Raw genomic sequence first — 22,800 nt, 5'->3', positions numbered from 1 at the left:
CTATGTAAATGGATAGAATTATATAAGATTACTATTTAGAATTTGCATATTTAAATATGTAAACAATCCTTTTGGCAACGGTAATGAATATTAATCCTGTAAATAAAAATATTCTGCAAATTGAGTAGTTGGTAAAGATTTTGTTTATTTTTTTTTTATTCTGACGGGCTCTGTAAGCATTCGTAGAAGTCGTTTCCTATTAGTTGGATCTTCAAGTATTCTAGATCAAGCAGAATTATGAACATTACATGAGTACAATTCTTTAACTTCATTCTTTGTCTTCACTAAACCTTTGAAATCGGCTCCTTACTTGTTTACATATTAGTAAGGAAATAAAATAAAAAGTATATACTTTGGAGGAATCGTATGCCACATTGGAAGAGAAGACTTGAAATGTATAGCAATCTCTGATCGTATAAATCTAGTCGTCAGAAGATTGATCTTCGGAATATGGTATATTTTCTTTTGATCGTTTTTTGACTACACATCTAGAATAATGAGAGAGCAATAACTCCAATGCATTACTTTAATTATATTATGAAAAAGAGAAGATAGCCCTTCTAGCATAAAGTATTACTCAACATCTACACTTGCTTTACTCATTGAGTAGTCAGAGATGAACCGCAGACTGGGAGATCTATTGATAGTGCTAACTTCACTAGCTTTCCTTGTCCACCATACTCTACAAATCAACAGTGAAAGGATTTATGGAATACGACGAAGAAGAAGAAAAAATCTTAAAGCAGGTGCTAAGCGCTTTCGTTTTATATCGGAAATATGGTCATACCTTAATTCAACAGAAACGAAAGTTGATGTCTCAACTTTCTTTTGAGCATAAAGATTTACTATTACAAGATAGTGAAAATAACTTTTTAAAGCATCTGTCTAGACTAGATGAGTGTGTGAAGCGAAATAGTGTCGTTGCAGAAGCAATTGTCCAAGCAGGAATACCCGTGTTTTATCCAAGCTTTGATGTAAATAATCTCCCCCATGTCTCAAGTGAGATGATGCAAAAAGTTTGCAGTACTTTAAAACAACTTGCTCGTGATTGGAGTGAAGAATCAGTGAACGAAAGACAGGTAACGTATGTACCAATTCTTCGGGAGCTGGATTCTCTCTTTCCAGCACGATTGACGGATCGTTCGCAAATTCGAATTTTAGTTCCCGGGTCTGGTTTAGGGCGCTTAGCATTTGATATTGCCGCTCAAGGTAAGAATGGCTGACACAGTCAAGTCTGAATATTGGAATACTAACTACTATAAAGGATTTTCTTGTCAGGGAAATGAATTTTCTTATTTCATGTTACTAACTTCACACTATATGCTAAACTGCGTATCTACTGTCAATGAGTTTACCATTCATCCCTATATACATTCTTTTTCCAACCATGTTACAAGAGATAATCAAGCAGCAGAAGTGGCCATCCCCGACGTGGTACCTGCCGAGTACCTTAATCAAGGGGCCTTCTTTTCGATGGCTGCTGGTGATTTTATAGAAGTATACGGAGACAAGTCTAGTGAGAATCAATTCCACGTTGTCGTCACCTGTTTCTTCATTGATACCGCAAAAAATGTCTTAAACTACTTGGACGTAATAAAGAATACTTTGGCAGATGGAGGTTACTGGATTAACGTTGGCCCCCTACTCTATCATTTCGAAAACGACTGCGAATCTCAGAATGAAAATCCAACCATTGAATTAACATTGGATCAACTCTTACATGTGATGGATTCTATGGGCTTTGAAGTGTTAAAACACGATTCCTGTACCACTAGTTATATGGGAGACAGCCGAAGCATGTTGGAATGGATTTATCACCCTCATTTTTGGGTAAGCCGTATCCAGAAGACAAATTTGCAGCATCTTGTAGCGTAGCCTAATTTCTGACAGAACTCTTTGTACATACAATAAAAGCATTATGTTTCATATCTACCTTGGTTCCATATAACGCGCATACTAAAATTTACATAGTCCTATCTTGACAAAATCTGAGCGTTGAATTCTACATACAGCGAGGAATCCTGTATTATACTTCTGAAGTCAAAAAACAGCATACATTTCATATAACATCATAATTAAAGAGCCTTGTTCATAAATCGTCTCTTACTGAAACAAGTCCACCACTTACTAGGGTGTGTCTTCTCCGAAGCATAAACATGGGACAAAAGACGGAAAGCTAATTCTTGGCGGAATTGAGTAAGGTAGCTACGCATCAATTCTAATAACTCGGTTAGCCATCGCTGGAAAACGACAGTGTAAAACTACTACTAATTAGAAAGCTTACCAGAATCCTGAGTCGATGTAGGAGGAGAATAAAGAGCGTTTAATGGAAATCCGGGAGAACCTGGGATAGAGAAGTTCTCAAGAGCAAGACTATTCAAGTGACGTTCAGCATCACGGCAGCTCATTCCAGTCAGTTTCCCTAAACACTCACTAATAAAGAGAGTTCCGTAAATGAGAGTACGGTCGGCAGGGCCCTTAATTTCAAAGTTACGGAAAAAGCAATTTGCACGGAAAAGGCTTATACATTCGTCAATGATATCCATTTGATTTGCATCAGCTAAACGAATAGTCAGAATCTTAAAATCAATCCTTCACAGAAAAAATTGCAAGATCCATGCAAGAAAGCTTACCTGGATAAGCAGGGCCACGGAATTTTGTTTTCAACGGCAACATAGCTAAATTGCCAGTAGTTGGTACATTAGGGATGCTCAAAAAAGAAGAATGATAAGCCTAAATCATAAAGGTTAGAAACATATTAAAAAACATCCCTACTTACAGGCATTATATAAAATTCTTTGCTGTATGTGTCTCTAGTTAAGTGCCTTGGGCAAGGGTAACTTGACCCACTACAAAATAACCTACTCAATATGATTATTTCGTCAGCGTTTAATTACAATATTGAGATTGTACTTCAGTTATATGTTATATATGAATTGCGCTATGGTTCAAATTTCTTGTTTAAATAGTTCTTTAAATAGAAATCTTTTTGTCTTTTTGATATGAATACACAAAGTTGCACATATAACCTAAGTATAAATAAGACAGCAGAACTTCCCTTGTATGATCTAATTATTATTATTATAATATATATGCTTTTAAAATTTGTAAATGCATACGTAAAATAATAATAATATGCATATTGCGTGTTATTATCATATGATTTTACCAAATAACAAACTGAAACGTTCTGTTTTGTTTGTTTTTCGGTATTCATACGTAAGTGCATTATTCAAATCATGTGGGAAAATTCATAGGAAATATATAAATTTTAGAATCAACTCCTTTCGGGAGTCTTAACATTATTTCCACCTAGAAAAGTAAGAAAAAACAAAAATAAATGGTTGCATATACATAGGTTTTGATAGTGCGTTTAGTATCTCTAAGCAGTGAAGGTCGTTTTTGACCTTACAAAAACATTGGCAAAAAGTCGCACATTTATCTTCTATTTTGGTTCAGAGTAATTTGTTAATTGCATTTCACTTTGTTTGGTTTTGTTTGTCTTTTATTTTTGTTTTATTTAATTGATCAAGGAAGCTTTATATATCGATCCGATTGTTTCCAAGCATAACATAAAGCATGGAGCAACTAGAAAAACGAAAAGTCGGTGCTCTCCAACGAATCCAAGAATTGTACCGACTAGGCGATAGTGAGTATCTGGAAGCGGCAGAACCCGTTGAAAAGGAATCCACTATAAAGGCAGAATCGAAAAGTCCTACTCCTGAACAAGTGGATCGTTATGGAAATATACGCGATGATGTGGGCTTGCTGAACATGGGATTCTATAAAATTAGCAAGGATCTATCATTACAGAAAGAGAGCAATTCATTTCGTTTGGGAAAAAAACTCATCGGTCGAGATGACTTGTCAAAGTATATTAAGGAAAGTGTTTTTTCCCCCATGACAAACGAACCTGAGAAAGATCAACAGTTATTATCAGAGCGCGAGCTGTCCCGGATTGAAAAGTGGAAGCATATGTGCACTATACATTTTGAGTCAGGAAATCAGCTTCATTCGTTCCCTATCACCAAAAAGCTTATTCAACGAACAATGAAGGGAATCCCTGATTGTTGGCGCTCAATAGCTTGGTGGTCGTTCTTAATGAATGATTGTCCAGATCCCGATCTCGTTAATTATTACTACGTAAGTTTTGTTTTCTTTCACTCAAACAGTGAAAACTAACTTCTCTATAGGAATTGTGTGATAAAATATGTGAGTATGATGTACAGATCGATTTAGATGTCCCCCGTACCGCGGCTACTCACTTTTTGTTTCGTAAGCGTTATAATGGTGGTCAACGACTATTGTTTCGAGTTTTACATTCTGTAGCTTTGTATCTTCCGCAGGTCGGCTATGTACAAGGAATGGCTTCTATCGCAGCCACCTTACTAATTTATTATCCTGAAGAGATTGCATTTATAATGATGGTTAATATGCTGCAACGTAGAGGAATGGGTGATCTCTTCTCATGCGGTTTTGATGTCTTACTAAACGCTTTTGATAATTTGAAGAGTGAGTTACAGTACCTACCTTCTGGGAAACATTTGTCTAATATTGGTGCCGAACCATCTGCATTTGCTACTCGCTGGTATTTGACAATTTTCCACCAGTGTGTGCCTTTTCATACCCAACTTCGTATATGGGACTTACTTTTTCTTCTAGGAGGTAATGAAGGACAGACTATAAGACTATTACAAGCGTCTTCACTCGCCTTAATACGAGGAATGTGGGATACCTTAATGGATGCTGATTTTGAGATTGTCATGCAAGCTTTATCAGGCATTATCCCTATTCAGAACGATGATGCATATTTGGCCCGCATACAGCACTACTGGCAGAAAATGCCTTCTGAATTAGCTATGAAAAAGTAGTTAAAAATTTGGAGCTTACAACTTCTCTATTTATCTTCTTGGTTTGCGTTACTTTGCATTGTATTTTAACATCTCATTCATGTTATATGTCTTTATCACTTTCTTTATAGTATTGGAGTTCTCTATTCTGGATTTTTTTTCCGTACCAATAATTTCCTTGATACCACCGGTATAGCAAGAGTCTATTTAATAAGCGTTTTATTGCTCTAGAATTAGGGAAGTCTAATGAATTCTGTTTGGTTTTATACAAGAAGTTTAGAAAAACAAACAAAAAATATTATTAACAAAAATGGGCAAAAATTAACCAGAAAATAAATAAAAAAATCACCATAGAGTAATCATAAGGTTAGTCTTCAGGAGAAGACCGATCCAAAGAAGAACGACCGCTACGGTTAAATTTACTAATAACGTCCCTCAAGCGTGATATATTTTCAGAAGTATCTTCAACAATCCAAGCTTCCGTTTCCAAATTAAGCAAGAATCTTTTGGATTTATTATCATCAAATCGTACTTCAACCGAAGGATTATATAAACTGACTTCTGCATCAATAAAAAATCTATCATTTTTCCCTTTAGTTATAAAAGCGCAACGACCCATGTTTGTTAATAGCATTACTCGAGACTTTTTTTTCAAAAACATCTTTGTAATTCCAGAGGGAAATTTACTTCCCTCTGGTAGAGGAGCAGTCAAACTCAGTAAGACAGCTGAAGATAGAACAACTGACTCGTTTGACGGAAACAACCTGTTATAAAACATATCCATTGACGGCTGATTACGCAAAGTAGCCTGCCCATAATGGGCAGGTGGGGAAGCAGATTTTCTGTTTGTTAAATTGCCCATTTTTTGATCAGAGACAAACTTCGGCTGATGCCTCACTATGGATGCAGAAGCATGGGCAGCTGCAGCACCAGCAGCTGCCGCTGCTGTCATATTTGAGCGATAGGTTGGTGGAAGCGAATTCACAGGAATGTGATGGTAATTAGGCCGAAAAGACTGTAGTGGAGGAGGGGTCTGGAAAAATAAATCATTCCATGAAATATCATGGAAAAAGGAAAATTGTTTCAACTCCCGGATAGATGGTCTTTCAGTTGTTTGCAAACGAAAGATAGACGTAAATAACGGAACCATCTCAATTGGCATAAGTTTAGGTAAATCATAATCCAAACTCATTATTTTTCTAAAAATAACACCAGGATCTCTACCATGAAAAGGAGGAGACCCAGTAATCATCTGGAAAACAACACAAGCAAATGCCCAAACATCCGAACTAGAAAGAGTTAATTAATCACCTCAAGTTATAAAGCAATAACGAAACTTACCTTTTAGAAACTACTTGTTTCGAAAGTAGCTCTGGTGCAACGTATTCCGCGGTACCAACGAATGAACTCGAAAACATTGTGGAATCCGGACTATTAGCGTACTTTGGCGGAAGTATTTTAGCTGTACCAAAATCTGTGATTTTAATATGCATATTATGATCAAATAAAATACTGCGAAACTGTTAGCTGATAGATGACGATACCCGAACTTACTTTTCTGGTTTCAAGTCGCGATGTATAATACCGCAGGAATGCATAAACTCTATACTTGAAAGGATCTCGGCAGCATAAAATTGAACCGAAGCTTCATTCAAAAAGCGATACTAGAGAAAACAGTTAATATATACATTCCGATAGAAGGGCACGTGGCAAAGAATACTTTTGGCCTAATCGTAAAACAAGCAAATTATACCTTTTTTATGTAGTGCAATAGCTCACCATTGGGAGCGTACTCAAGAACATAATAAAGCTTCAAATCATCCTGAAATGTGTGAAATAAGCGGGCTATTCCAGGATACCCGTTAAGTCGCATCATGGAATCACGTTCAATATTAACATATTTGACCTTATTTTCTTTGACTATGTAACGCTTGTCCAGCACCTTTATTGCATATTCCTTCCAGCTACGCTTGTCAGTAGCCCTTTTCACCTGAATTGTAAGTAAAATTGTTTTTAGATCCAAATATTTTAATCAGTAATTTACCTTTGAGTACGACCCATCACCAATGATGTCTCCGAAAATATAATCGTTTGGGGTTTTCGCACTACCGATGTGACTGGAAGAATGTTTAGGCAAAGAGCGATGATAGTCGGTTTGCTTATTAACTGCACCATGGTCAAAATAATCAGGATCGGCATAGTCTGGCAATGCACTCATTGGGACACGATTTCGATCCAAATCCATCTTACTCTACAGCTTCTCAGGCATATAAGTTGAATAGTACTATTAAAGACCGTTGATATCGTAAATCGAGAATTCTGAAAAGTAGAAAAAATAACAGTAGTATAAATAAAAAGAACGTCTAAAAAAAGAATGAACAAACAAGCTAGTGTACTTGTTAACTTGTCGAAATGGCGTTGTGTAATGTGGTTAGCTGTTGGCAAGTGTAAACAGAGCAGGTAAAAATCAATCCTGATGTATCGGCTGTCATCCTTACATCACTCTCAAAATGAAGTAGTAAACAAACAAAAGAAAATAAACTAAAAATATTGTTGCTTGATAGGAATTAATCAATAGTTTTTATTGAATTAAAACAAAAAGAAGATAAAAATTTTTTATTGTTGCTGCAGTAGCAATAAATACTGTAAACGATATATTAAAGTGAATTGAAGTAAGCGTATGTATAAGTGAGCAAATTGTACATTGTCACCAAAGAATAGCATCTGTTTCAAATCAGGTTTATCTACAAACCTTTTTTTATATTGCTTCCTAAGTTTTTCATATTCATGAAGCATTCAATTTTGTACGCAATCAACGAACCATTAGTTCCCTACCTTTAATGAGACGGAGACTGGTTAAATTTATTGATTTATTATATAAACGAGCTAAAAATGTATTCATAGACATGCTTCTGTGTCATTATTAGCGAAACACTCGTCCAAAGAAAAAGTATCATTCTAGAGAATTATCATGGACTCTTAATATAATACCGAAGAAACACTCTGGACGATTCCTTTTTACATGGCAAGATATTTGGATTACTATTAAAATGAGTTTTTTATGTGCATAATATTGCTGAAAAGCAGAGGAATTACCTCGCTGGTCACGTCTTAGCTATTTCGTAGCTTGCTTACTCCTGATACTCAGTGGTTTAATCGGAATACTTTTTTGAAGTTAATAAAGAAAAAAAATAAAATATTATTATATTTTGAATCTAAAAGAATTAAACGTAAGAAAGGACAGTAATTTAAGAAAACCTATTTTTCCTTATAAAGTACAAGTTACAACGTTACCCAGTAAAGTTGCATACTTCCATCCTTGTACTTGCACTTCACCTCTACCGATATACATCAAAGATGGCTACTAGTGTAACAGATCCGTTGAATGTTGATATTAACTCTATAAAAAAGGGGTAAGGAATTCATATCTATGGGTATGCTAACATACAGTGAAATTCGTATGGGTACAACCATCACGGCCCTTAAATACAACGAAGGAGTGATTCTGGCCGCAGATTCTAGGACAACAATGGGTACGTATTACATGGATGAAGTGACTATCTTTCTTTCGGAAGCTAACTCTTTCATTTAGGTGCTTATATTGCCAATCGAGTGACGGACAAATTGACTCAACTGACTGATAATATTTGGTGCTGTAGAAGTGGATCTGCTGCAGACACTCAAGCCGTGGCTGATATTTTGAAATATTATCTTTCCATGTACGAGTAAGTATTATTATGAATCGACTTGGCGGTGTTTGCGATGGATATCAGGTTGTGGATCTTTCGTAGACCCTTATACCTTGAAATTATGACTAGATGCTAACGTATTTCAGAGTTCAATATGGTATAACTCCTACTGTTCATACCGCAGCTACTTTGGCTTCTGAGATGTGCTATACAAATAAGAATATGTTGAGTGCTGGTCTCATTATCGGTGGCTATGATGAAAAGACTGGTGGTGAAGTTTACAGTATTCCTCTCGGTGGAAGTCTTCATAAGCAACCCTTAGCGATTGGAGGTAGTGGTTCAGCGGTATGTTTGTCCAAGTAGAATTTTACGAACTGATTACTGACTTTGCGTGCTAGTTCATTTACGGTTTCTGTGATGCAAACTTTAAAGAAAATATGACAAAGGATGAAGCAGTTGAATTCCTTAAGTTCGCTGTCGCCCTTGCTATGGAACGTGACGGCAGCAGTGGCGGTACTATTCGAATGGTTATCTTGAATAAAGAAGGAATGGAGCGTAAATTTTTTGCCATTAATACCGAAAATCCTATTCCTCGCTTCTACCGATAATTTTCTGCCCACCTTATGATTTAGTAAGCGTGTGGTTATACTTATGCATTTTTTTAAGTGGATTACTAAACACAATACCTTTCCATGACTACTCACTACTCATTTTTAGAGAAATTGTTGACTATAACGACCCATTCAATGCAAATAGAATTTATACATTTCCTTCTATACATTTTTGGAATCGGGATCTATAACTATAAAAATTCAGTTAACCTTTCCAGCACTATAAGTAAAAAAAAAAAAGTAAAAAAAAATAAATATAGTATTCTGATTATAGTAAAAATATTCACTACAGAATTTCTAAATAGCTAATTAAAATATGCAAACATAGCCAAGCCATTAATGAGATGAGAAAAAATGTTAAAACAGCATCGGAGAATCGAAAAATTTGAGTCGACATAATAAAGAAATAAAAGATATTAAAAAAATTTAATAATATTTTTCCATGAACAACTTCGTATCAGATAGTTAGTTCTCGCTCTCGTAATTATAAAAGGCAGTCATTTCACCAAATGCTTGACTCCATTCTGCAGCCAACACAGAAGGAAACAATTGATTGTCGTGCTCCCAAAACTTCCCATGAGCCGCGCGAATATAAGGCAGATCTTCATCTGTAATCCAAACCCCATTATAGGAAAAGTCAATCCTTGTCCAAGGGAACCATCCATATGCATTATAAGCTAAATTCAATAAACTTTGCTCCATCATTCTAGCATATTCATACATGTAGGGATACCGAGCTATCATCTTTATACGATGAAGATGAAGTTTGCTGGGATGAACAAGCATCAGACCCGCGTTGAATGTGTCTGATGGTTCGGGAGGAGTAGGATGACCAGGGTTACGGTCATCTGAAGCAGCAATCAAGTAAGGATAAAACTCTTCCTTCGAGCTTCCGTACAATTCGAAATTATCAATAAATTGATAGTCTTCATCGTCATCATCATCGGGCTTTTGAAACAAAGGAAGCCGATTAGTATCCAGTGCTTCTGGAGATGTATATCTGTATGGTGTTTGGAAAATATCGTCAATGTTTTTTCGGATAAGCAAATCACTGTCTAAAATGCAAACCTTATCGAACTGAGTCTGTTCGAAAACACTCAGTTTTGTAAACATATACTCATACCGGTTACTACCTGGAGTAATGGATTGACCTTCATCTACCAAATCTTCTGTTCGCACTCGATCCACCATAATGATATTTGCACCATCTTTGCGTAGGCGATCAATTTTCCATTCATCCACTCCTTTCATAACAAGTATATGAACTGGATATTGGCTTTTTGTTTCAGGATGATGAATTAGCCGGTAGACCAGCAATCTAGTCGCGTTGAAGTACACATCATCATCAGAAGTAGGAAGTGTCAAAAGTCCCATATATGTGTATCGACTTGGATCATCACTAACTTGGTTGTGGAAAGGACCATGCTTGCTTAATCCTAGCTCATAGGCTGCTGAATTTATCAAAGAAGAGGCCGGGTATACATGTAGTACGAACAGTAGGCCAAGGTTCATAACTATTAAAAATGCAACAAGAAGTAATTTTGAGCGAAGAAGTGCCTTCGACACAAACTTTACTCGATTCCATAAATCCATATTGTAACGACTTAATTAAACCTTGGAGTGAACACCTGTTAATGCAACCGATAATTGAAAAGAAAACTATTGTAACCGTCTATCTAGAGTTTCTCTAAGGATTTCATTAATTGTGCGTTATGAGGCGTCCACAACAGGATTATAACTACTTAACGGAGTGATGGTAGTGTAGTCTGACGGAGGAAGACAATTATAGGAATAAATAACTACATCTCCTACAGCCATCCTTTCAAAGTTATAAATCGATAACTATTTATTTTAATTAATAAGTAAATGCATAGAGCAAATTTTTCTATAGCATTCTGATATCGTTTACTTGAATCTCTTGTGAGTTAAAAGAACACTAAGAAAAGGGTTACAGGATTACTATTCCCTCATCTTTTTTAATAAAAAGGGGTTTTCATTATTTGAGTCAAAAAAGGATAGAATATCATCCCATTATTACCTTTGTAATAATTTGTGTAAAGCGGAACAGGAATAGCGATGATATATATGCCCTTTTAAAGTCGACAACTTGCTTATTGAAAAAAGGTCTTAACTTAAAAAAATTAGTGAAATAATGTTGAGACAATAAATAAGCCGGTCTTTTCATTTGAAGGTAACATGCGTTAGTTTGTCCGAGCTACTTCCATCCTAATGTGCTTGCCAGGCAGATATGCTATAATGTTCCTTATAAAAGTGATCCATTTCACGAAAGGCCCTCCACCAAAGGGAGGATGTATCTGGATCGTACCCCATACTTCCCTCTTCTTGCCAAAGCTTTCCGTGAACGTTTTTCAAATACGCAAGATCAGATTTACGAGTCCACACGCCATTATAGGTCCAATCTAAAGGCTGCCATGGGAATTCGCCGGCTGAGCTGTATGCAAAATTCAGCAAACTTTGTTCCATCATGTTTGCTTTATCGTACATTTTAGGAAATCTAGCCAGAGTCATTAGACGCTTATAATGCGCCGTTGATGGGTGAAAGACAAATAAACCTGCATTGAAGTAGTCTTGAAACTGGGGAGGAGTGTCGTGCCACGAACCAGGATCAGAAACGGCGGCAAAAACATACGGATAAAAATCTTTTCTTCGAAGATCGTAAGCAGAAAAATCCTCCCTGAATCTTTTCCCATCCAAGAACCTGCGTAGTTTATTTAGAAGCTCAAAGGAGCTGAGGTAGGCAGAAGTTTGTTCACGAACATCAAAAACTTCGTCCATATTTCTGATTGGAAGAATATCACTGTCTACGAAGCATAGGCGCTCGTATTCGTACATTTCAAAGATGCGCAATTTGGTAAACATCCTGCTCCATCTGGTATCTAGGACCGCCATGTCATTAACATTATCAACGACATCCTGCGCATACAAGGGATCAACCACTTTGACTATAGCTCCGTCCACCTTGAGCTGCTCCACTTTCCAATCCTCAACTCCTCTTGTAGCCATTACGATGACAGGGAATTTGCTCTTTGTTTCAGGATAATGCGATAGCCTGTATACTAATAACCTTGTTGCATTGTAATACCAATCTTGTACTGGTTGATTATTTTCATCGGCTGTCACAGATGAAGCCAGTAGCATAGTAACAAACGCAAAAGGCTTGGCGGGAGAACGACCCGCCAGGGAATTGATAGAACGCTGGATATCTGGACTATTTTTGTAAACATACAAGCATTCCCAAGTCAAGACCAGGAATAACACCGAAGCCAAAAGGAAGACGCAATATCTTTTCGCTTGGCGCGTAGATATAGGATTTGGAAAGGGCGTCGAGGAAATCATATCAATAAAGGCGATGAATCACCAATTGGAGCTGTTGTACTGGCCCAAAGTGGCCCTGACCAACGAAACTATCAGTGTAAACAAATAGGTATTTGAGGAAAGCAAACTGGTAGACCGCAAAAGTATATTCCAAAACTTTTGAATATGTTTATATAAATTTTTTTTTTATTATTATTATTTTGTAGTGTGTAAAAGAGTTTTTAGCATTGTATGGGGTACGAGATGATTCGCTTTAGTACATTTGTAAACAAAAACATAACAGAGAATCTACAATACAACTCACAAGCATCCCAGACAATTTATATAAATAAATCTACTAGCTAAAGGTCTAATCATTCCTTCCAAATAAACATAATATGCTCTTCGTTTTCAAAACCCGAAATGGAACCTAAATTTATTTATAATGTTTTAAGCATCTTAAAATGGAGACTATCTACTACCAAGTATGAGGTTTTGAAATAAACAATAGAAACCTATTAGTGATCAGTTTAGAATACGACAGTCGTCAGCGTTCACTTTTAGAAAAGGAGAATAGTATTATCCATTACCCCTTAAATAGTAGACAACCCACTTAATCAGTGAAAGAAATCCATCAAAACTTCCTTATACTTTAAGGAAGCACATTCAAACGTGAGGCAATATCAATCTGGGTACGAAGGGTATTGGCAAGGTAAACAACGACCAAGACGTCTTGCAAGTGAGAAGAAAAGATTTTCTCAAACTCTTGTCCCTCAATGCTAGGAACAAGACTGAGACATCTTACCAAGTATCTACCGACAGCAACGTTGGCAGGAGAGGAACCATCAATAACATTTTGAACGTAGTCTGAAACTCGCTCAATCATTGAGAGAACTTCCAAAGTGGAGCGCTTTAGTTGTTGGAGGTCAGTGAATAAACCAGCAATACGGGAAGGATCATTCTTGGGAGCAGCGATGGCCTTCAAACCAGAACGAATAGCTTCGTTCTCCCGAATGCTATAAGGAGTAGGGACAAAAGCACAGCTATCGGCAAGTCTTTCGGTGATTCCAACAGGGGAGGAAAGGTAGGTTTGTATGCTTAAAGGAGTGCTCACATCGGTATCAACAGTTAAATGGATACAGGGATGAGGGTAAGTGCCTAAAGCAGGAGAACCTTGTTCAGGGGGAGAGGCATAAAGGTTTTGGATCAAGGCACTAAACGCATCTAAATCTGACGATGTAGCATACCAACCCACAACTACTTCACGGGGATTAGCCTTTAAGTGCAAGTGGTACATAGTTCTGTGATATTCCATTTCTACTTCGACTTGTTCGCTACTCTCATTGTGAGGGACAGCAAAACAACTCTTTACTTCAATTTCGCGACCATCTTCAGAGCGAATTCCTAACAAAGTACCGATCACTCTTTGGTTGTTTTCACTTCTTCTGGTGGAATGGTCAAGAATGGAAAATAAAACCGAAGGATCAATTACAACATGAACAGGGCCTGCCTTAGAGTGTGGCTTCCCCAAATGAAGTGCATGTTTTGCCTCTAAAACCATTTTCCAAAATTTTTTGTGGTTGGCTACACTCAAGTTCAATACTAAGTAAGATTGCTAAGTTTGAGATTTAGCGTACTTCTTTGGAACACACTGTAATATATAAAATACTTTCTAAAACTCATGAGTATAGCAAAGGCGTAGGTAGGAAAGGAAGAAAATGAGAAGAATAGATGTTATTCAAAAACAAAAACAAAGACTAAGAGACAATGATAAATAAACATAGATAAACTAAAGAAATGACTACTCTAAGCAAAACTTTTATGGAAATGACAGCAAGCACATCAAGTTCATTAGCGAAGGTCAACAGAAAGACATCTAGAGAAACGACTAGTAGTCGAAGTATGAAAAGAACACAAAAATGAGAAAGCATTTCTTTATTATGCGTAAAGTATACAATCACGGATTTGCGAGGTGTAAAATGTGGGAACTTCCTTCTCTTCGTAAGCACTTTCCAGAACAGACCTATGGCTTGAACTAGGACTCTCAAGTTCAGGTCGTTCCAGTAGCGTTACCAAACCAGAATTATTTGATTTATGGTTTACTGTAAATTGCAAACCAACTACCGGTTTTCGAACAGCGGCACTTGGACTAACATCAAAGCGAGCTAGCACTTTGAATCCGGAAGAAGGAACCGTAATGTCAGAAAAAGAAAGCTTGAGCTTACTAGTTTTCCTACTAAACTCTCCAGCAGGAGAACTCTGACAACCTTTGACTATAATGTTTTCACCCAAATATACACTCATAACGAGTTTTTTGATAAAAAGAGTGTTTCCAATATCCTTCCATGCTAAATTAGGCTTTACAAAAGCAATCATACTGCTGGCAGTCTCTTCGTGTTTCCACTTTTGAGCAACAGTCAAAGGAATGCAACGAGCACCATTCACACTATCCAACTGCAAGTCATACTTTAAAGCAGGATTAGGTGTTTCCAGCTTGCTCGTGGATACTTGGAAACAGTCATAAGAAGAAGAAGGGTGAACACTGTATTCATCCTGCAATTTGATAGCTAATGGAAAACTTGAAGCAAGTCGAACGCCGACTACTTTACTCAACTGACCAACAATTGCTGCGTATTTCAAATAAACGGTTCCAGAGCAAGATGGACGTAATAATCCTGCATCCGTGAGTTCACCCGAGAAAGTTTCTATAATGGCTGCAGACAAACCAGCAGCCTTCGGTAATTCCGGAAGCCAACCAAGAATTGGCTCTCGATGATCCAGTGACTGTAGAGATGATGTTGAAAGGTTAGGCAAACTACTTAAGTCGCTCAATTGGTCCGCTGAAGATGAGGTCTTTGAGCGTCCCATAGAACGATATCTGCTCAAGCTGGTGTTCCTTCGAAGACTGCCACTAACGCTGTCAATGGCAGCTTTGTCGTTTCCAGATACTTGTTTGTTTTTAGTTGACAAAGTCGGCGAGTTTGCTGAAGGCGAAGAAGGAACTGGGATGGCAGGACTAAAATCACTCGGATCAGAAAATGGAGTACCGCTCTCCTTGATCCGTTCCTTACTAGTTTGAGGTTCAGCGTTCTGGAAGTTTTCATCGAGATTTTGTGAGATATTATTCTGTTCACCTGAATCAGGTTGATCTAGTGAAGGACTGAATCGGTTTCTATCTGACATATTCGGTCGAATGGTATCTTCATTTTCATCTTCCGATGCCCCATGGTCTGCTTGAAAGTCTTGCGCAGGTCTACCGATTGAAGATGCATAAGACTGTTCGGATAAAGAGGGAACACTACTGTTGGTACCAGGAGATGAGACCAATCTTTTAGATTCTTTGTTAGAATCCTTTCCCTGTTTGTTGAAGAGATTACTTAGCTTGTTCGAATGAGGAGACTTCGGAGACGATGCATTACTTTTCTTAGCTGTTTTCCGGCGGAACAAGGTCGTCACACGACTCTTCAATGAACTTTCCCCGCCATGTTCCTTAACTTTGTCGTCGGTGGAAGATAGCGGCGAACCTGCTGCTTCAGTATTTGATGCAGGTTCGGAAAATAACGTAGCAGATTCGGAAAACTTTTTAATCTCTTTTTCAATGGGTAATTCCATATAAACCTCCATAGATTTGGAAAAAAGATCCTGATGTGAGGAACAAGCATCACTTTGCAAGCTAGCGATTGATAAATATACTTGTTTAAGCATTAATAAATGTTCTTCATCCAAGTTTTCCAGTTTTTCAAAAGCCAAAGGAGCTTCCGCATCCCAATTAGCTCTTGAATTTAAGGTATCGGATTTGGAAACCTTTGATAGTTTCTTTAATCCTTGATTTGGCGATATCTCATTAGCAATATTCGTCAAACGCTCGGCAAGTTTCCGAGCTGAGGCAGTTTGCGGAGAGCTGGTATAGTACTCTAAGAGAGGCTTATAAATTTGCGAACTCATTTGATGCGTCATTTGGTTACGATATTTTGCAGTTTCTAGTGTTTCCGCCTCCAACTGCTTCCACGCGTCATGAAAGCTCATAGACTGAGAATTGATATTCTGCATATTCATTGCTAGTTTATGCAGATTCGCCGAATATTGTTTTTCAATCTCTGCGCGCTCACGAATCCAGTATCCCAACACGTCGTTGTCTGAACGAACCTGTTCCAACCTCTGCCGATACAAGGACATGCTGTCCTTCGGAGAACAGTTCGACTACTTCGTTAGATGATGTTTTCTTTAATAACAATAACTCTTACCAGAAACGCTGTAACATATTCCGTTTTTGTCAACGAGTCCATTGTGATGATGGGTGCGGTGTGTGTGGTAGTAAATTGAACTACCAAATGTAACAGGTAAAGAGCGGAGGGTCAGTAGACAATTTCTTCGTTATACAAGTACAATTTCAGGAATATCATGATAAAAGCGATTTTATTGAAATATTCTTAAAATTTAAACATGATGGCCTCCGTTATAAGCGTTCATGGATACCTTCTTGTAAGGCGTTTCTTTACTTGAAAGGAGTATATTTGAATCCAACAATTCCAATTAAAATATGAACTAAGTCCTTACAAATATTCAGTGGAGGTCTCCAGTCTATACAATACTGTAGTTTAAGCATGTTTTTCTGTAAAACGCCTATTTCAGACTCGCTCAATTTATCATTTACAAATTATCCGACTGTTTCTTCGTTCATAATTACTGAAACAGCAAAATTCACTTCTACCGGTAATGAGAATGAAAGTAATTGATCCACGATCAGGTTTCTGATGAAACTTCTTTTCTTTGAAAAGTAAAACAATTAAATGTTGAAACAGACAATTATTTCATATTAAGAACGTTTCTACTGCAAACAAAGTCAGTATTGTCGCATAATCATAGAATATATTTGTTCAGAATAAACGTTACCCAGAGATGTTACCTCAACATAATCTGTTACTAAATTTAACGAACTACTGCGTGTGTAAAACCGAAATTTTTTTAAAAGAATTCACTCACATCTTCACCGGACTTTAGCAAAATACTGCCATCGGAAAACGGTTCCTTTCGTACAGCACCAACGAGGTCTGTAGGTGGATTATATGTGCAAAATCATATATATGAAAAAATAATATTATGAATATTGCACGCCCGATTTCTTCGGAGGTGAAAAATGTCACCTTTGGGATTTACGATGTTGAACAGATTGAAAAGATATCTGTAAAACAAATTATAAATCCAGTTTTATTTGACAATTTAAACCATCCTACCAGCGGAGGTTTGTACGATTTGGCTTTAGGACCTTACTTGAAAAATTCATTATGTGCAACATGCCATTTGGATGAGCGATACTGCCCTGGTCATTTTGGCCATATCGTTCTTCCTACACCCGCATATCATCCTTTGTTTTTCTCTCAAATGTACAATTTGCTTCGTTCTACATGTCTTTACTGCCATCATTTCAAGCTTTCGAAAGTAAAGGTTCATCTGTACGGATGTAAGCTTAAGCTGCTAGACAATGGCTTGTTGAATGAGTCGCAATTAGTTGAGAATGTCAGCCTTACTGAGGCTGCTATTACTAAACCAAAATCTGCATCCGGTACTGAAGGTGGTAGTGATAGTGAGGACAGTGGTCTTGGTAACGACGACATCGCCAAAGATGCTTCTACTTTGATGCGCTTGCGCGATGAATACGTGAACCGTGCCATTGCTGAAGCAAAAGGAAATGTTCACGTTGATTCTCATACCACTACTATTCTTTTACACGAAAGGAAGAAAGTTGTACGTTCTTTTTACCGTGACATTACCTCTCGTAAGCAATGTGATAATTGCCAATCGTTCTCTCCCAACTTTCGTAAAGAAGGATTCGCTAAGATTTTTGAACTCCCCTTAAGCGGTAAAAACTTGCAATACATGGAACAGACCGGCAAAATCCGTTCCGATGTCCTTCGTGACACCAGCAAGAAAGATACTGAAGATGAAGGATATGAAGGAGAATCCGATTCCAACGATGATGAGGGCGAGGGCATCGATTTGATGGAAGAGGACGCTAACCCCATGAAAAAGAAGTCCAAGGTGTCCGCTGCTCACGGTGCAAAGTATATGACCTCTACTGAGGTCCGCAACCATTTACGTCGTCTTTTTGGTAAAGAGAGCTCTGTCCTTACACGCTTATACTCTCACAAGCGTGGCAGTGCTGCTACTGCCGACATGTTTTTCCTTCAAAACATTGCCGTTCCTCCTACACGTTTCCGTCCTGCTTCTAAAATGGGAGACGAGGTACATGAGAACATTCAAAATGAACTTTTAACAAAGATCCTACAATCCTCTATTCAAATTGCTGCTTTAAGCAAGGATACCAATGTTCCTAAGAGTGCTGAAGATAAGGAAGCTTATGAGCGCGGTTCTCGTGCTTTTGAGCTTTTGATCGGCGCCTTTGTTCAACTTCAACATGATGTTAACAGTCTTATCGACAGCAATCGTAATCCTTCTCAGATGGGTCAATCTAGAATGGTTCCACCGGGAATTAAACAAATTTTAGAGAAGAAAGAGGGTTTGTTCCGTAAACACATGATGGGTAAGCGTGTCAACTATGCTGCTAGATCTGTCATTTCTCCTGATCCTAATATTGAGACAAACGAAATTGGTGTTCCACCTGTGTTTGCTACGAAGCTCACTTATCCCGAGCCAGTTACTCTTTATAACTTTAACGAGATGAGAAATGCCGTTGTCAATGGTCCTCACAAATGGCCCGGTGCAACTCATATTCAAAATGAAGACGGTACTCTTGTTTCTTTAATGCCTCTTACTACTGAGCAACGTACTGCACTTGCCAACCAGCTCTTAACACCTCAAAGCAATTTAATTTCTTCCCCTTACTCTTATTCCCGCCTTGTTAACACCAATAAGAAGGTTTACCGCCACGTTCGCAATGGTGATATGCTAATTCTCAATCGTCAACCTACTCTTCATAAACCCTCAATGATGGCCCATAAAGCTCGCGTTCTTCCAGGAGAGAAGACTATCAGAATGCATTATGCGAATTGTAACTCTTATAACGCTGATTTTGATGGTGATGAAATGAATATGCACTTTCCTCAAAGTGCTAACGCTCGTGCGGAAGCTCAATTTATTGCTAATACTGATTCCCAATACTTAGTTCCTACTTCAGGTGACCCTCTTCGTGGTTTAATTCAAGATCACGTTGTTATGGGTGTTTGGCTCACTTGCAAAGATACATTCTATACGCGTGACGAATATCAACAATTGCTCTACCAAGCTTTGAAGCCCGATGAGACTGGATTGTTTGGAAGAATTAAAACAGTACCACCCGCCGTTCTATCTCCCAAAATTTATTGGACAGGAAAACAAGTAATTTCTACTATCTTATTAAACCTGAAGCCTTCAGATCGTCCTGGATTGAATCTGAGGGGTAAGGCCAAGGTTGCTGGTAAATATTGGTCTCCGAACTCTGAAGAAGGCACTGTCTTGTTTGAGGACGGCGAGTTGCTCTGCGGTGTTCTCGACAAGTCGTCCTTTGGTGCTTCTTCCTTTGGTATTGTACATTCCGTTCACGAGCTTTATGGTGCTGATATTGCTGGTCGTTTGTTGTCTGTTTTGAGTCGTCTTTTTACTGCATACGCTCAAATGCGTGGCTTCACTTGCCGTATGGATGACTTGCGACTTGGGGAGGTTGGTGACGTCTGGCGCAGAGAACTTTTAGATGGCGGTAAAGGCTTGGGTCGTGAAGCTGCCAGCGAGTATGTCGGATTGCCCTCGGACGCTAATCTCTCCGTTCTTAACGCCAATTTAGAAGAAGTGTATCGTGATGATGAGAAACTACAAGGTTTGGATGCTACTGTGAAGGGCAAAATGAATGGTCTTACTTCTTCTGTTATTAATAAATGTATTCCTGATGGATTACTCACAAAGTTCCCACAGAATCACATGCAAGCCATGACAGTATCCGGTGCTAAAGGAAGTAATGTCAATGTATCACAAATTTCTTGCTTGCTTGGTCAACAAGAATTAGAAGGTCGTCGTGTACCAGTTATGGTTAGTGGTAAGTCACTTCCATCTTTCCTGCCTTATGAAACTTCTGCCAAGGCGGGTGGCTTTATCGCTAGTCGTTTCTTAACCGGTATTGCTCCCCAAGAATACTTCTTCCATTGTATGGCTGGCCGTGAAGGTCTTATCGATACTGCCGTGAAAACATCTCGATCCGGTTATCTTCAGAGATGCTTAATGAAACATTTGGAAGGTCTTAATGTTGAATATGATCATACTGTTCGAGATGCTGATGGTTCAGTTGTTCAATTCTTCTACGGTGAAGATTCTTTAGATGTTACCAAGCAGAAGCATCTTACGCAGTTCGAATTTTCCGCCAGGAATTACAAGTCATTAATTCAAAAATACAAGGTTAAGTCCGTTTTGTCTGCTGTTGACTCCGAAAAGGCTTCCTCTTATGCTAAAAAGGCACTTAAGAAACCTCATAAATATGATCCTGTCCTGGACAAATACCCCCCTAGTAGATACCTGGGAAGTGTATCTGAGAAGTTTCAACGTGCTGTTGATGACTACACTCAAAAGAATCCTGATAAATTGATTGCCGGTAAAAAGGAGAGCAAACAGGATGAGTCCTTGTTGAACGAAGCCAAGTTTAAGGCATTGATGCAATTGCGTTACCAGCAATCGCTTGTCGATCCTGGTGAAGGTGTTGGTGTCTTGGCTAGTCAATCCATTGGTGAACCCTCCACACAAATGACGCTAAACACTTTCCACTTTGCAGGATTTGGTGCTAAGAACGTTACTTTGGGTATTCCTCGTTTGCGTGAAATTATTATGACCGCTAGTGCTAACATCCAAACCCCACAAATGACTTTGCGCTTGAATGACAATGTTTCGGAAGAGCGCTCTGCTGCTTTCTGCAAGGAGGTTAACAAGCTTGTTTTATCCGAACTTGTTAAACAAGTTCGTGTTGTTGAAAGAATTTCCGGTCAAGGATCTGACGAACAATCAAAATCATATGCTATTCATTTAGATTTGTATCCTCGTAAGGAGTATGAAGAAGAATATGGAGCGCAACAGGAAGAAATTGAACGCACTGTAAGTTCGACTTTCCTACGTGTTCTTAACAGAAACATCAAGGGTTATCTTTCCAAGACGAGACAGAGGAAGTCTGCTGGTGATGAGTCTTCTCCAGAAGTTGGTGAAGCTTTGAGGCCTCTTGAGGATATTGCTGACGCCCCTGTTGAAGGTGCTGCTCAAGAATCTTTGGAGGATGAAGATAATGACGCTACTAATGAGAAGATGGCTGCACGTTCGAAGCAACACGCTTCTTATGAAGGACCTGATGAGGGCGATAGGGACGCTTTGCGTGATTTTAAGAAATCACAAAAGGAAGAAGAAGAAATGGATGAGGATGATGGCTTCAAATCTGACGAAAGTGTTACCGATTACAAGGAGCGCAAACAAGCTGAAAAATTGAAGGCTTCATCAATCAACGAGAAGCGAGCCTTTAACTTACAAACTGCACAAACAGTTCTCCCTAACTGTAAGAACGTTGACTTTGATTATCAAAATGGTGAGTGGGCCACTGTTGAGTTGGTATTCCCCATAAATACTGAAAAGTTGTTGATGGTCTCGTTAGTAGAAGCCGCTTGTGCGCAAACCGTTGTCCATGAGATTTCTGGAATTACTCGTTGTTTCCCTAAGCCTCCTGACTCTGCCATGGATACCGTCCCCAAGGTCATCACCGAAGGTGTAAATTTGAAAGCTATGTGGGAGTTTTACAACGAAATCTCTATGAATGATATTAGCACTAACGATATCGCTGCAATTCTTAGAATTTACGGTGTTGAAGCAGCCCGCAATGCTATTGTCAATGAAGTTTCTGCAGTTTTTGGCGTGTATGGTATCGGTGTCGATAGTCGCCATCTTTCCTTGATTGCTGATTACATGACTTTTGAAGGTGGTTACAAAGCATTTAACCGTATGGGTATTGAATACAACACTTCACCTTTTGCTAAGATGTCATTTGAAACCACTTGTCATTTCCTTACGGAAGCTGCTTTAGCTGGTGATGTTGATACTTTATCTAATCCTTCAGCACGCCTTGTAATGGGTCAAGTTGGTCGATTCGGTACTGGTAGCTTTGATCTTTTGACACCTCTCGTCGATTCTGCCGCTAACTGATTGAATAATCTGCATAAAAAAAGGACTTAATATTTGACATTGTCGAATCTATTGGAATCATATTGATAGGATTGTTAGAATTTTTTACTGAATTCAAAGGGTTTTTGGTATAATTTTTTGTTATATATATTGAATTTAGACAAATAAAAATAAAGGTTTTTTAAGGATATATATGAA

The 22,800-nt window shown here is 38.2% G+C and overlaps 10 protein-coding genes across 10 annotated transcripts; 4 read left to right on the top strand and 6 right to left on the bottom strand.

Annotated features, from left to right (window-relative positions):
- Positions 1 to 261: 261 nt before the first annotated feature.
- Positions 262 to 1,928, top strand: SOCG_00196 (methyltransferase N2227 family protein). Its single transcript, XM_013162616.1, has 2 exons — positions 262 to 1,209; positions 1,265 to 1,928. Exons 1-2 carry the CDS (start codon positions 708 to 710, stop codon positions 1,873 to 1,875), a joined length of 1,113 nt encoding a protein of 370 aa, XP_013018070.1. The 5' UTR covers positions 262 to 707; the 3' UTR covers positions 1,876 to 1,928.
- Positions 1,929 to 1,931: 3 nt separating this feature from the next.
- On the bottom strand, positions 1,932 to 3,020 carry SOCG_00195 (ARP2/3 actin-organizing complex subunit Arc21). Its single transcript, XM_013162615.1, has 4 exons — positions 2,780 to 3,020; positions 2,634 to 2,733; positions 2,285 to 2,560; positions 1,932 to 2,218 (listed from the first exon to the last, which is right to left on the bottom strand). The coding sequence occupies exons 1-4, from the start codon at positions 2,783 to 2,785 to the stop codon at positions 2,076 to 2,078; spliced, it is 525 nt and encodes a 174-aa protein (XP_013018069.1). The 5' UTR covers positions 2,786 to 3,020; the 3' UTR covers positions 1,932 to 2,075.
- Positions 3,021 to 3,231: 211 nt separating this feature from the next.
- SOCG_00194 (GTPase activating protein) lies at positions 3,232 to 5,074 on the top strand. Its single transcript, XM_013162614.1, has 2 exons — positions 3,232 to 4,143; positions 4,194 to 5,074. Exons 1-2 carry the CDS (start codon positions 3,580 to 3,582, stop codon positions 4,869 to 4,871), a joined length of 1,242 nt encoding a protein of 413 aa, XP_013018068.1. The 5' UTR covers positions 3,232 to 3,579; the 3' UTR covers positions 4,872 to 5,074.
- Positions 5,019 to 7,291, bottom strand: SOCG_00193 (AGC/PDK1 protein kinase Ppk21). Its single transcript, XM_013162613.1, has 5 exons — positions 6,895 to 7,291; positions 6,604 to 6,840; positions 6,405 to 6,514; positions 6,192 to 6,362; positions 5,019 to 6,139 (listed from the first exon to the last, which is right to left on the bottom strand). Exons 1-5 carry the CDS (start codon positions 7,093 to 7,095, stop codon positions 5,218 to 5,220), a joined length of 1,641 nt encoding a protein of 546 aa, XP_013018067.1. The 5' UTR covers positions 7,096 to 7,291; the 3' UTR covers positions 5,019 to 5,217.
- An 836-nt stretch (positions 7,292 to 8,127) lies between these two features.
- SOCG_00192 (20S proteasome component beta 1 Pre3) lies at positions 8,128 to 9,355 on the top strand. Its single transcript, XM_013162612.1, has 5 exons — positions 8,128 to 8,263; positions 8,301 to 8,383; positions 8,443 to 8,575; positions 8,686 to 8,884; positions 8,938 to 9,355. Exons 1-5 carry the CDS (start codon positions 8,208 to 8,210, stop codon positions 9,145 to 9,147), a joined length of 681 nt encoding a protein of 226 aa, XP_013018066.1. The 5' UTR covers positions 8,128 to 8,207; the 3' UTR covers positions 9,148 to 9,355.
- SOCG_00191 (acetylglucosaminyltransferase) lies at positions 9,328 to 10,863 on the bottom strand. The gene has a single exon (XM_013162611.1). It carries the CDS (start codon positions 10,741 to 10,743, stop codon positions 9,616 to 9,618), a length of 1,128 nt encoding a protein of 375 aa, XP_013018065.1. The 5' UTR covers positions 10,744 to 10,863; the 3' UTR covers positions 9,328 to 9,615.
- On the bottom strand, positions 10,798 to 12,730 carry SOCG_00190 (acetylglucosaminyltransferase). Its single transcript, XM_013162610.1, has one exon. It carries the CDS (start codon positions 12,505 to 12,507, stop codon positions 11,377 to 11,379), a length of 1,131 nt encoding a protein of 376 aa, XP_013018064.1. The 5' UTR covers positions 12,508 to 12,730; the 3' UTR covers positions 10,798 to 11,376.
- Positions 12,731 to 12,795: 65 nt separating this feature from the next.
- On the bottom strand, positions 12,796 to 14,098 carry SOCG_00189 (translation initiation factor eIF3f). Its single transcript, XM_013162609.1, has one exon. It carries the CDS (start codon positions 14,024 to 14,026, stop codon positions 13,118 to 13,120), a length of 909 nt encoding a protein of 302 aa, XP_013018063.1. The 5' UTR covers positions 14,027 to 14,098; the 3' UTR covers positions 12,796 to 13,117.
- A 70-nt stretch (positions 14,099 to 14,168) lies between these two features.
- SOCG_00188 (cytoskeletal protein Syp1) lies at positions 14,169 to 17,296 on the bottom strand. Its single transcript, XM_013162608.1, has 2 exons — positions 16,710 to 17,296; positions 14,169 to 16,665 (listed from the first exon to the last, which is right to left on the bottom strand). The coding sequence occupies exons 1-2, from the start codon at positions 16,749 to 16,751 to the stop codon at positions 14,404 to 14,406; spliced, it is 2,304 nt and encodes a 767-aa protein (XP_013018062.1). The 5' UTR covers positions 16,752 to 17,296; the 3' UTR covers positions 14,169 to 14,403.
- Positions 17,297 to 17,438: 142 nt separating this feature from the next.
- On the top strand, positions 17,439 to 22,776 carry SOCG_00187 (DNA-directed RNA polymerase I complex large subunit Nuc1). Its single transcript, XM_013162607.1, has one exon. It carries the CDS (start codon positions 17,566 to 17,568, stop codon positions 22,621 to 22,623), a length of 5,058 nt encoding a protein of 1,685 aa, XP_013018061.1. The 5' UTR covers positions 17,439 to 17,565; the 3' UTR covers positions 22,624 to 22,776.
- The last annotated feature ends 24 nt before the right edge of the window (positions 22,777 to 22,800 follow it).

The sequence above is a fragment of the Schizosaccharomyces octosporus genome, assembly GCF_000150505.1.
Source record: "Schizosaccharomyces octosporus yFS286 unplaced genomic scaffold supercont6.2, whole genome shotgun sequence".
NCBI classification, from domain to species: Eukaryota; Fungi; Ascomycota; class Schizosaccharomycetes; order Schizosaccharomycetales; family Schizosaccharomycetaceae; genus Schizosaccharomyces; species Schizosaccharomyces octosporus.
Note: the sequence above shows the minus strand (reverse complement) of the source record. Positions and strands in the feature narration are given on the sequence as shown.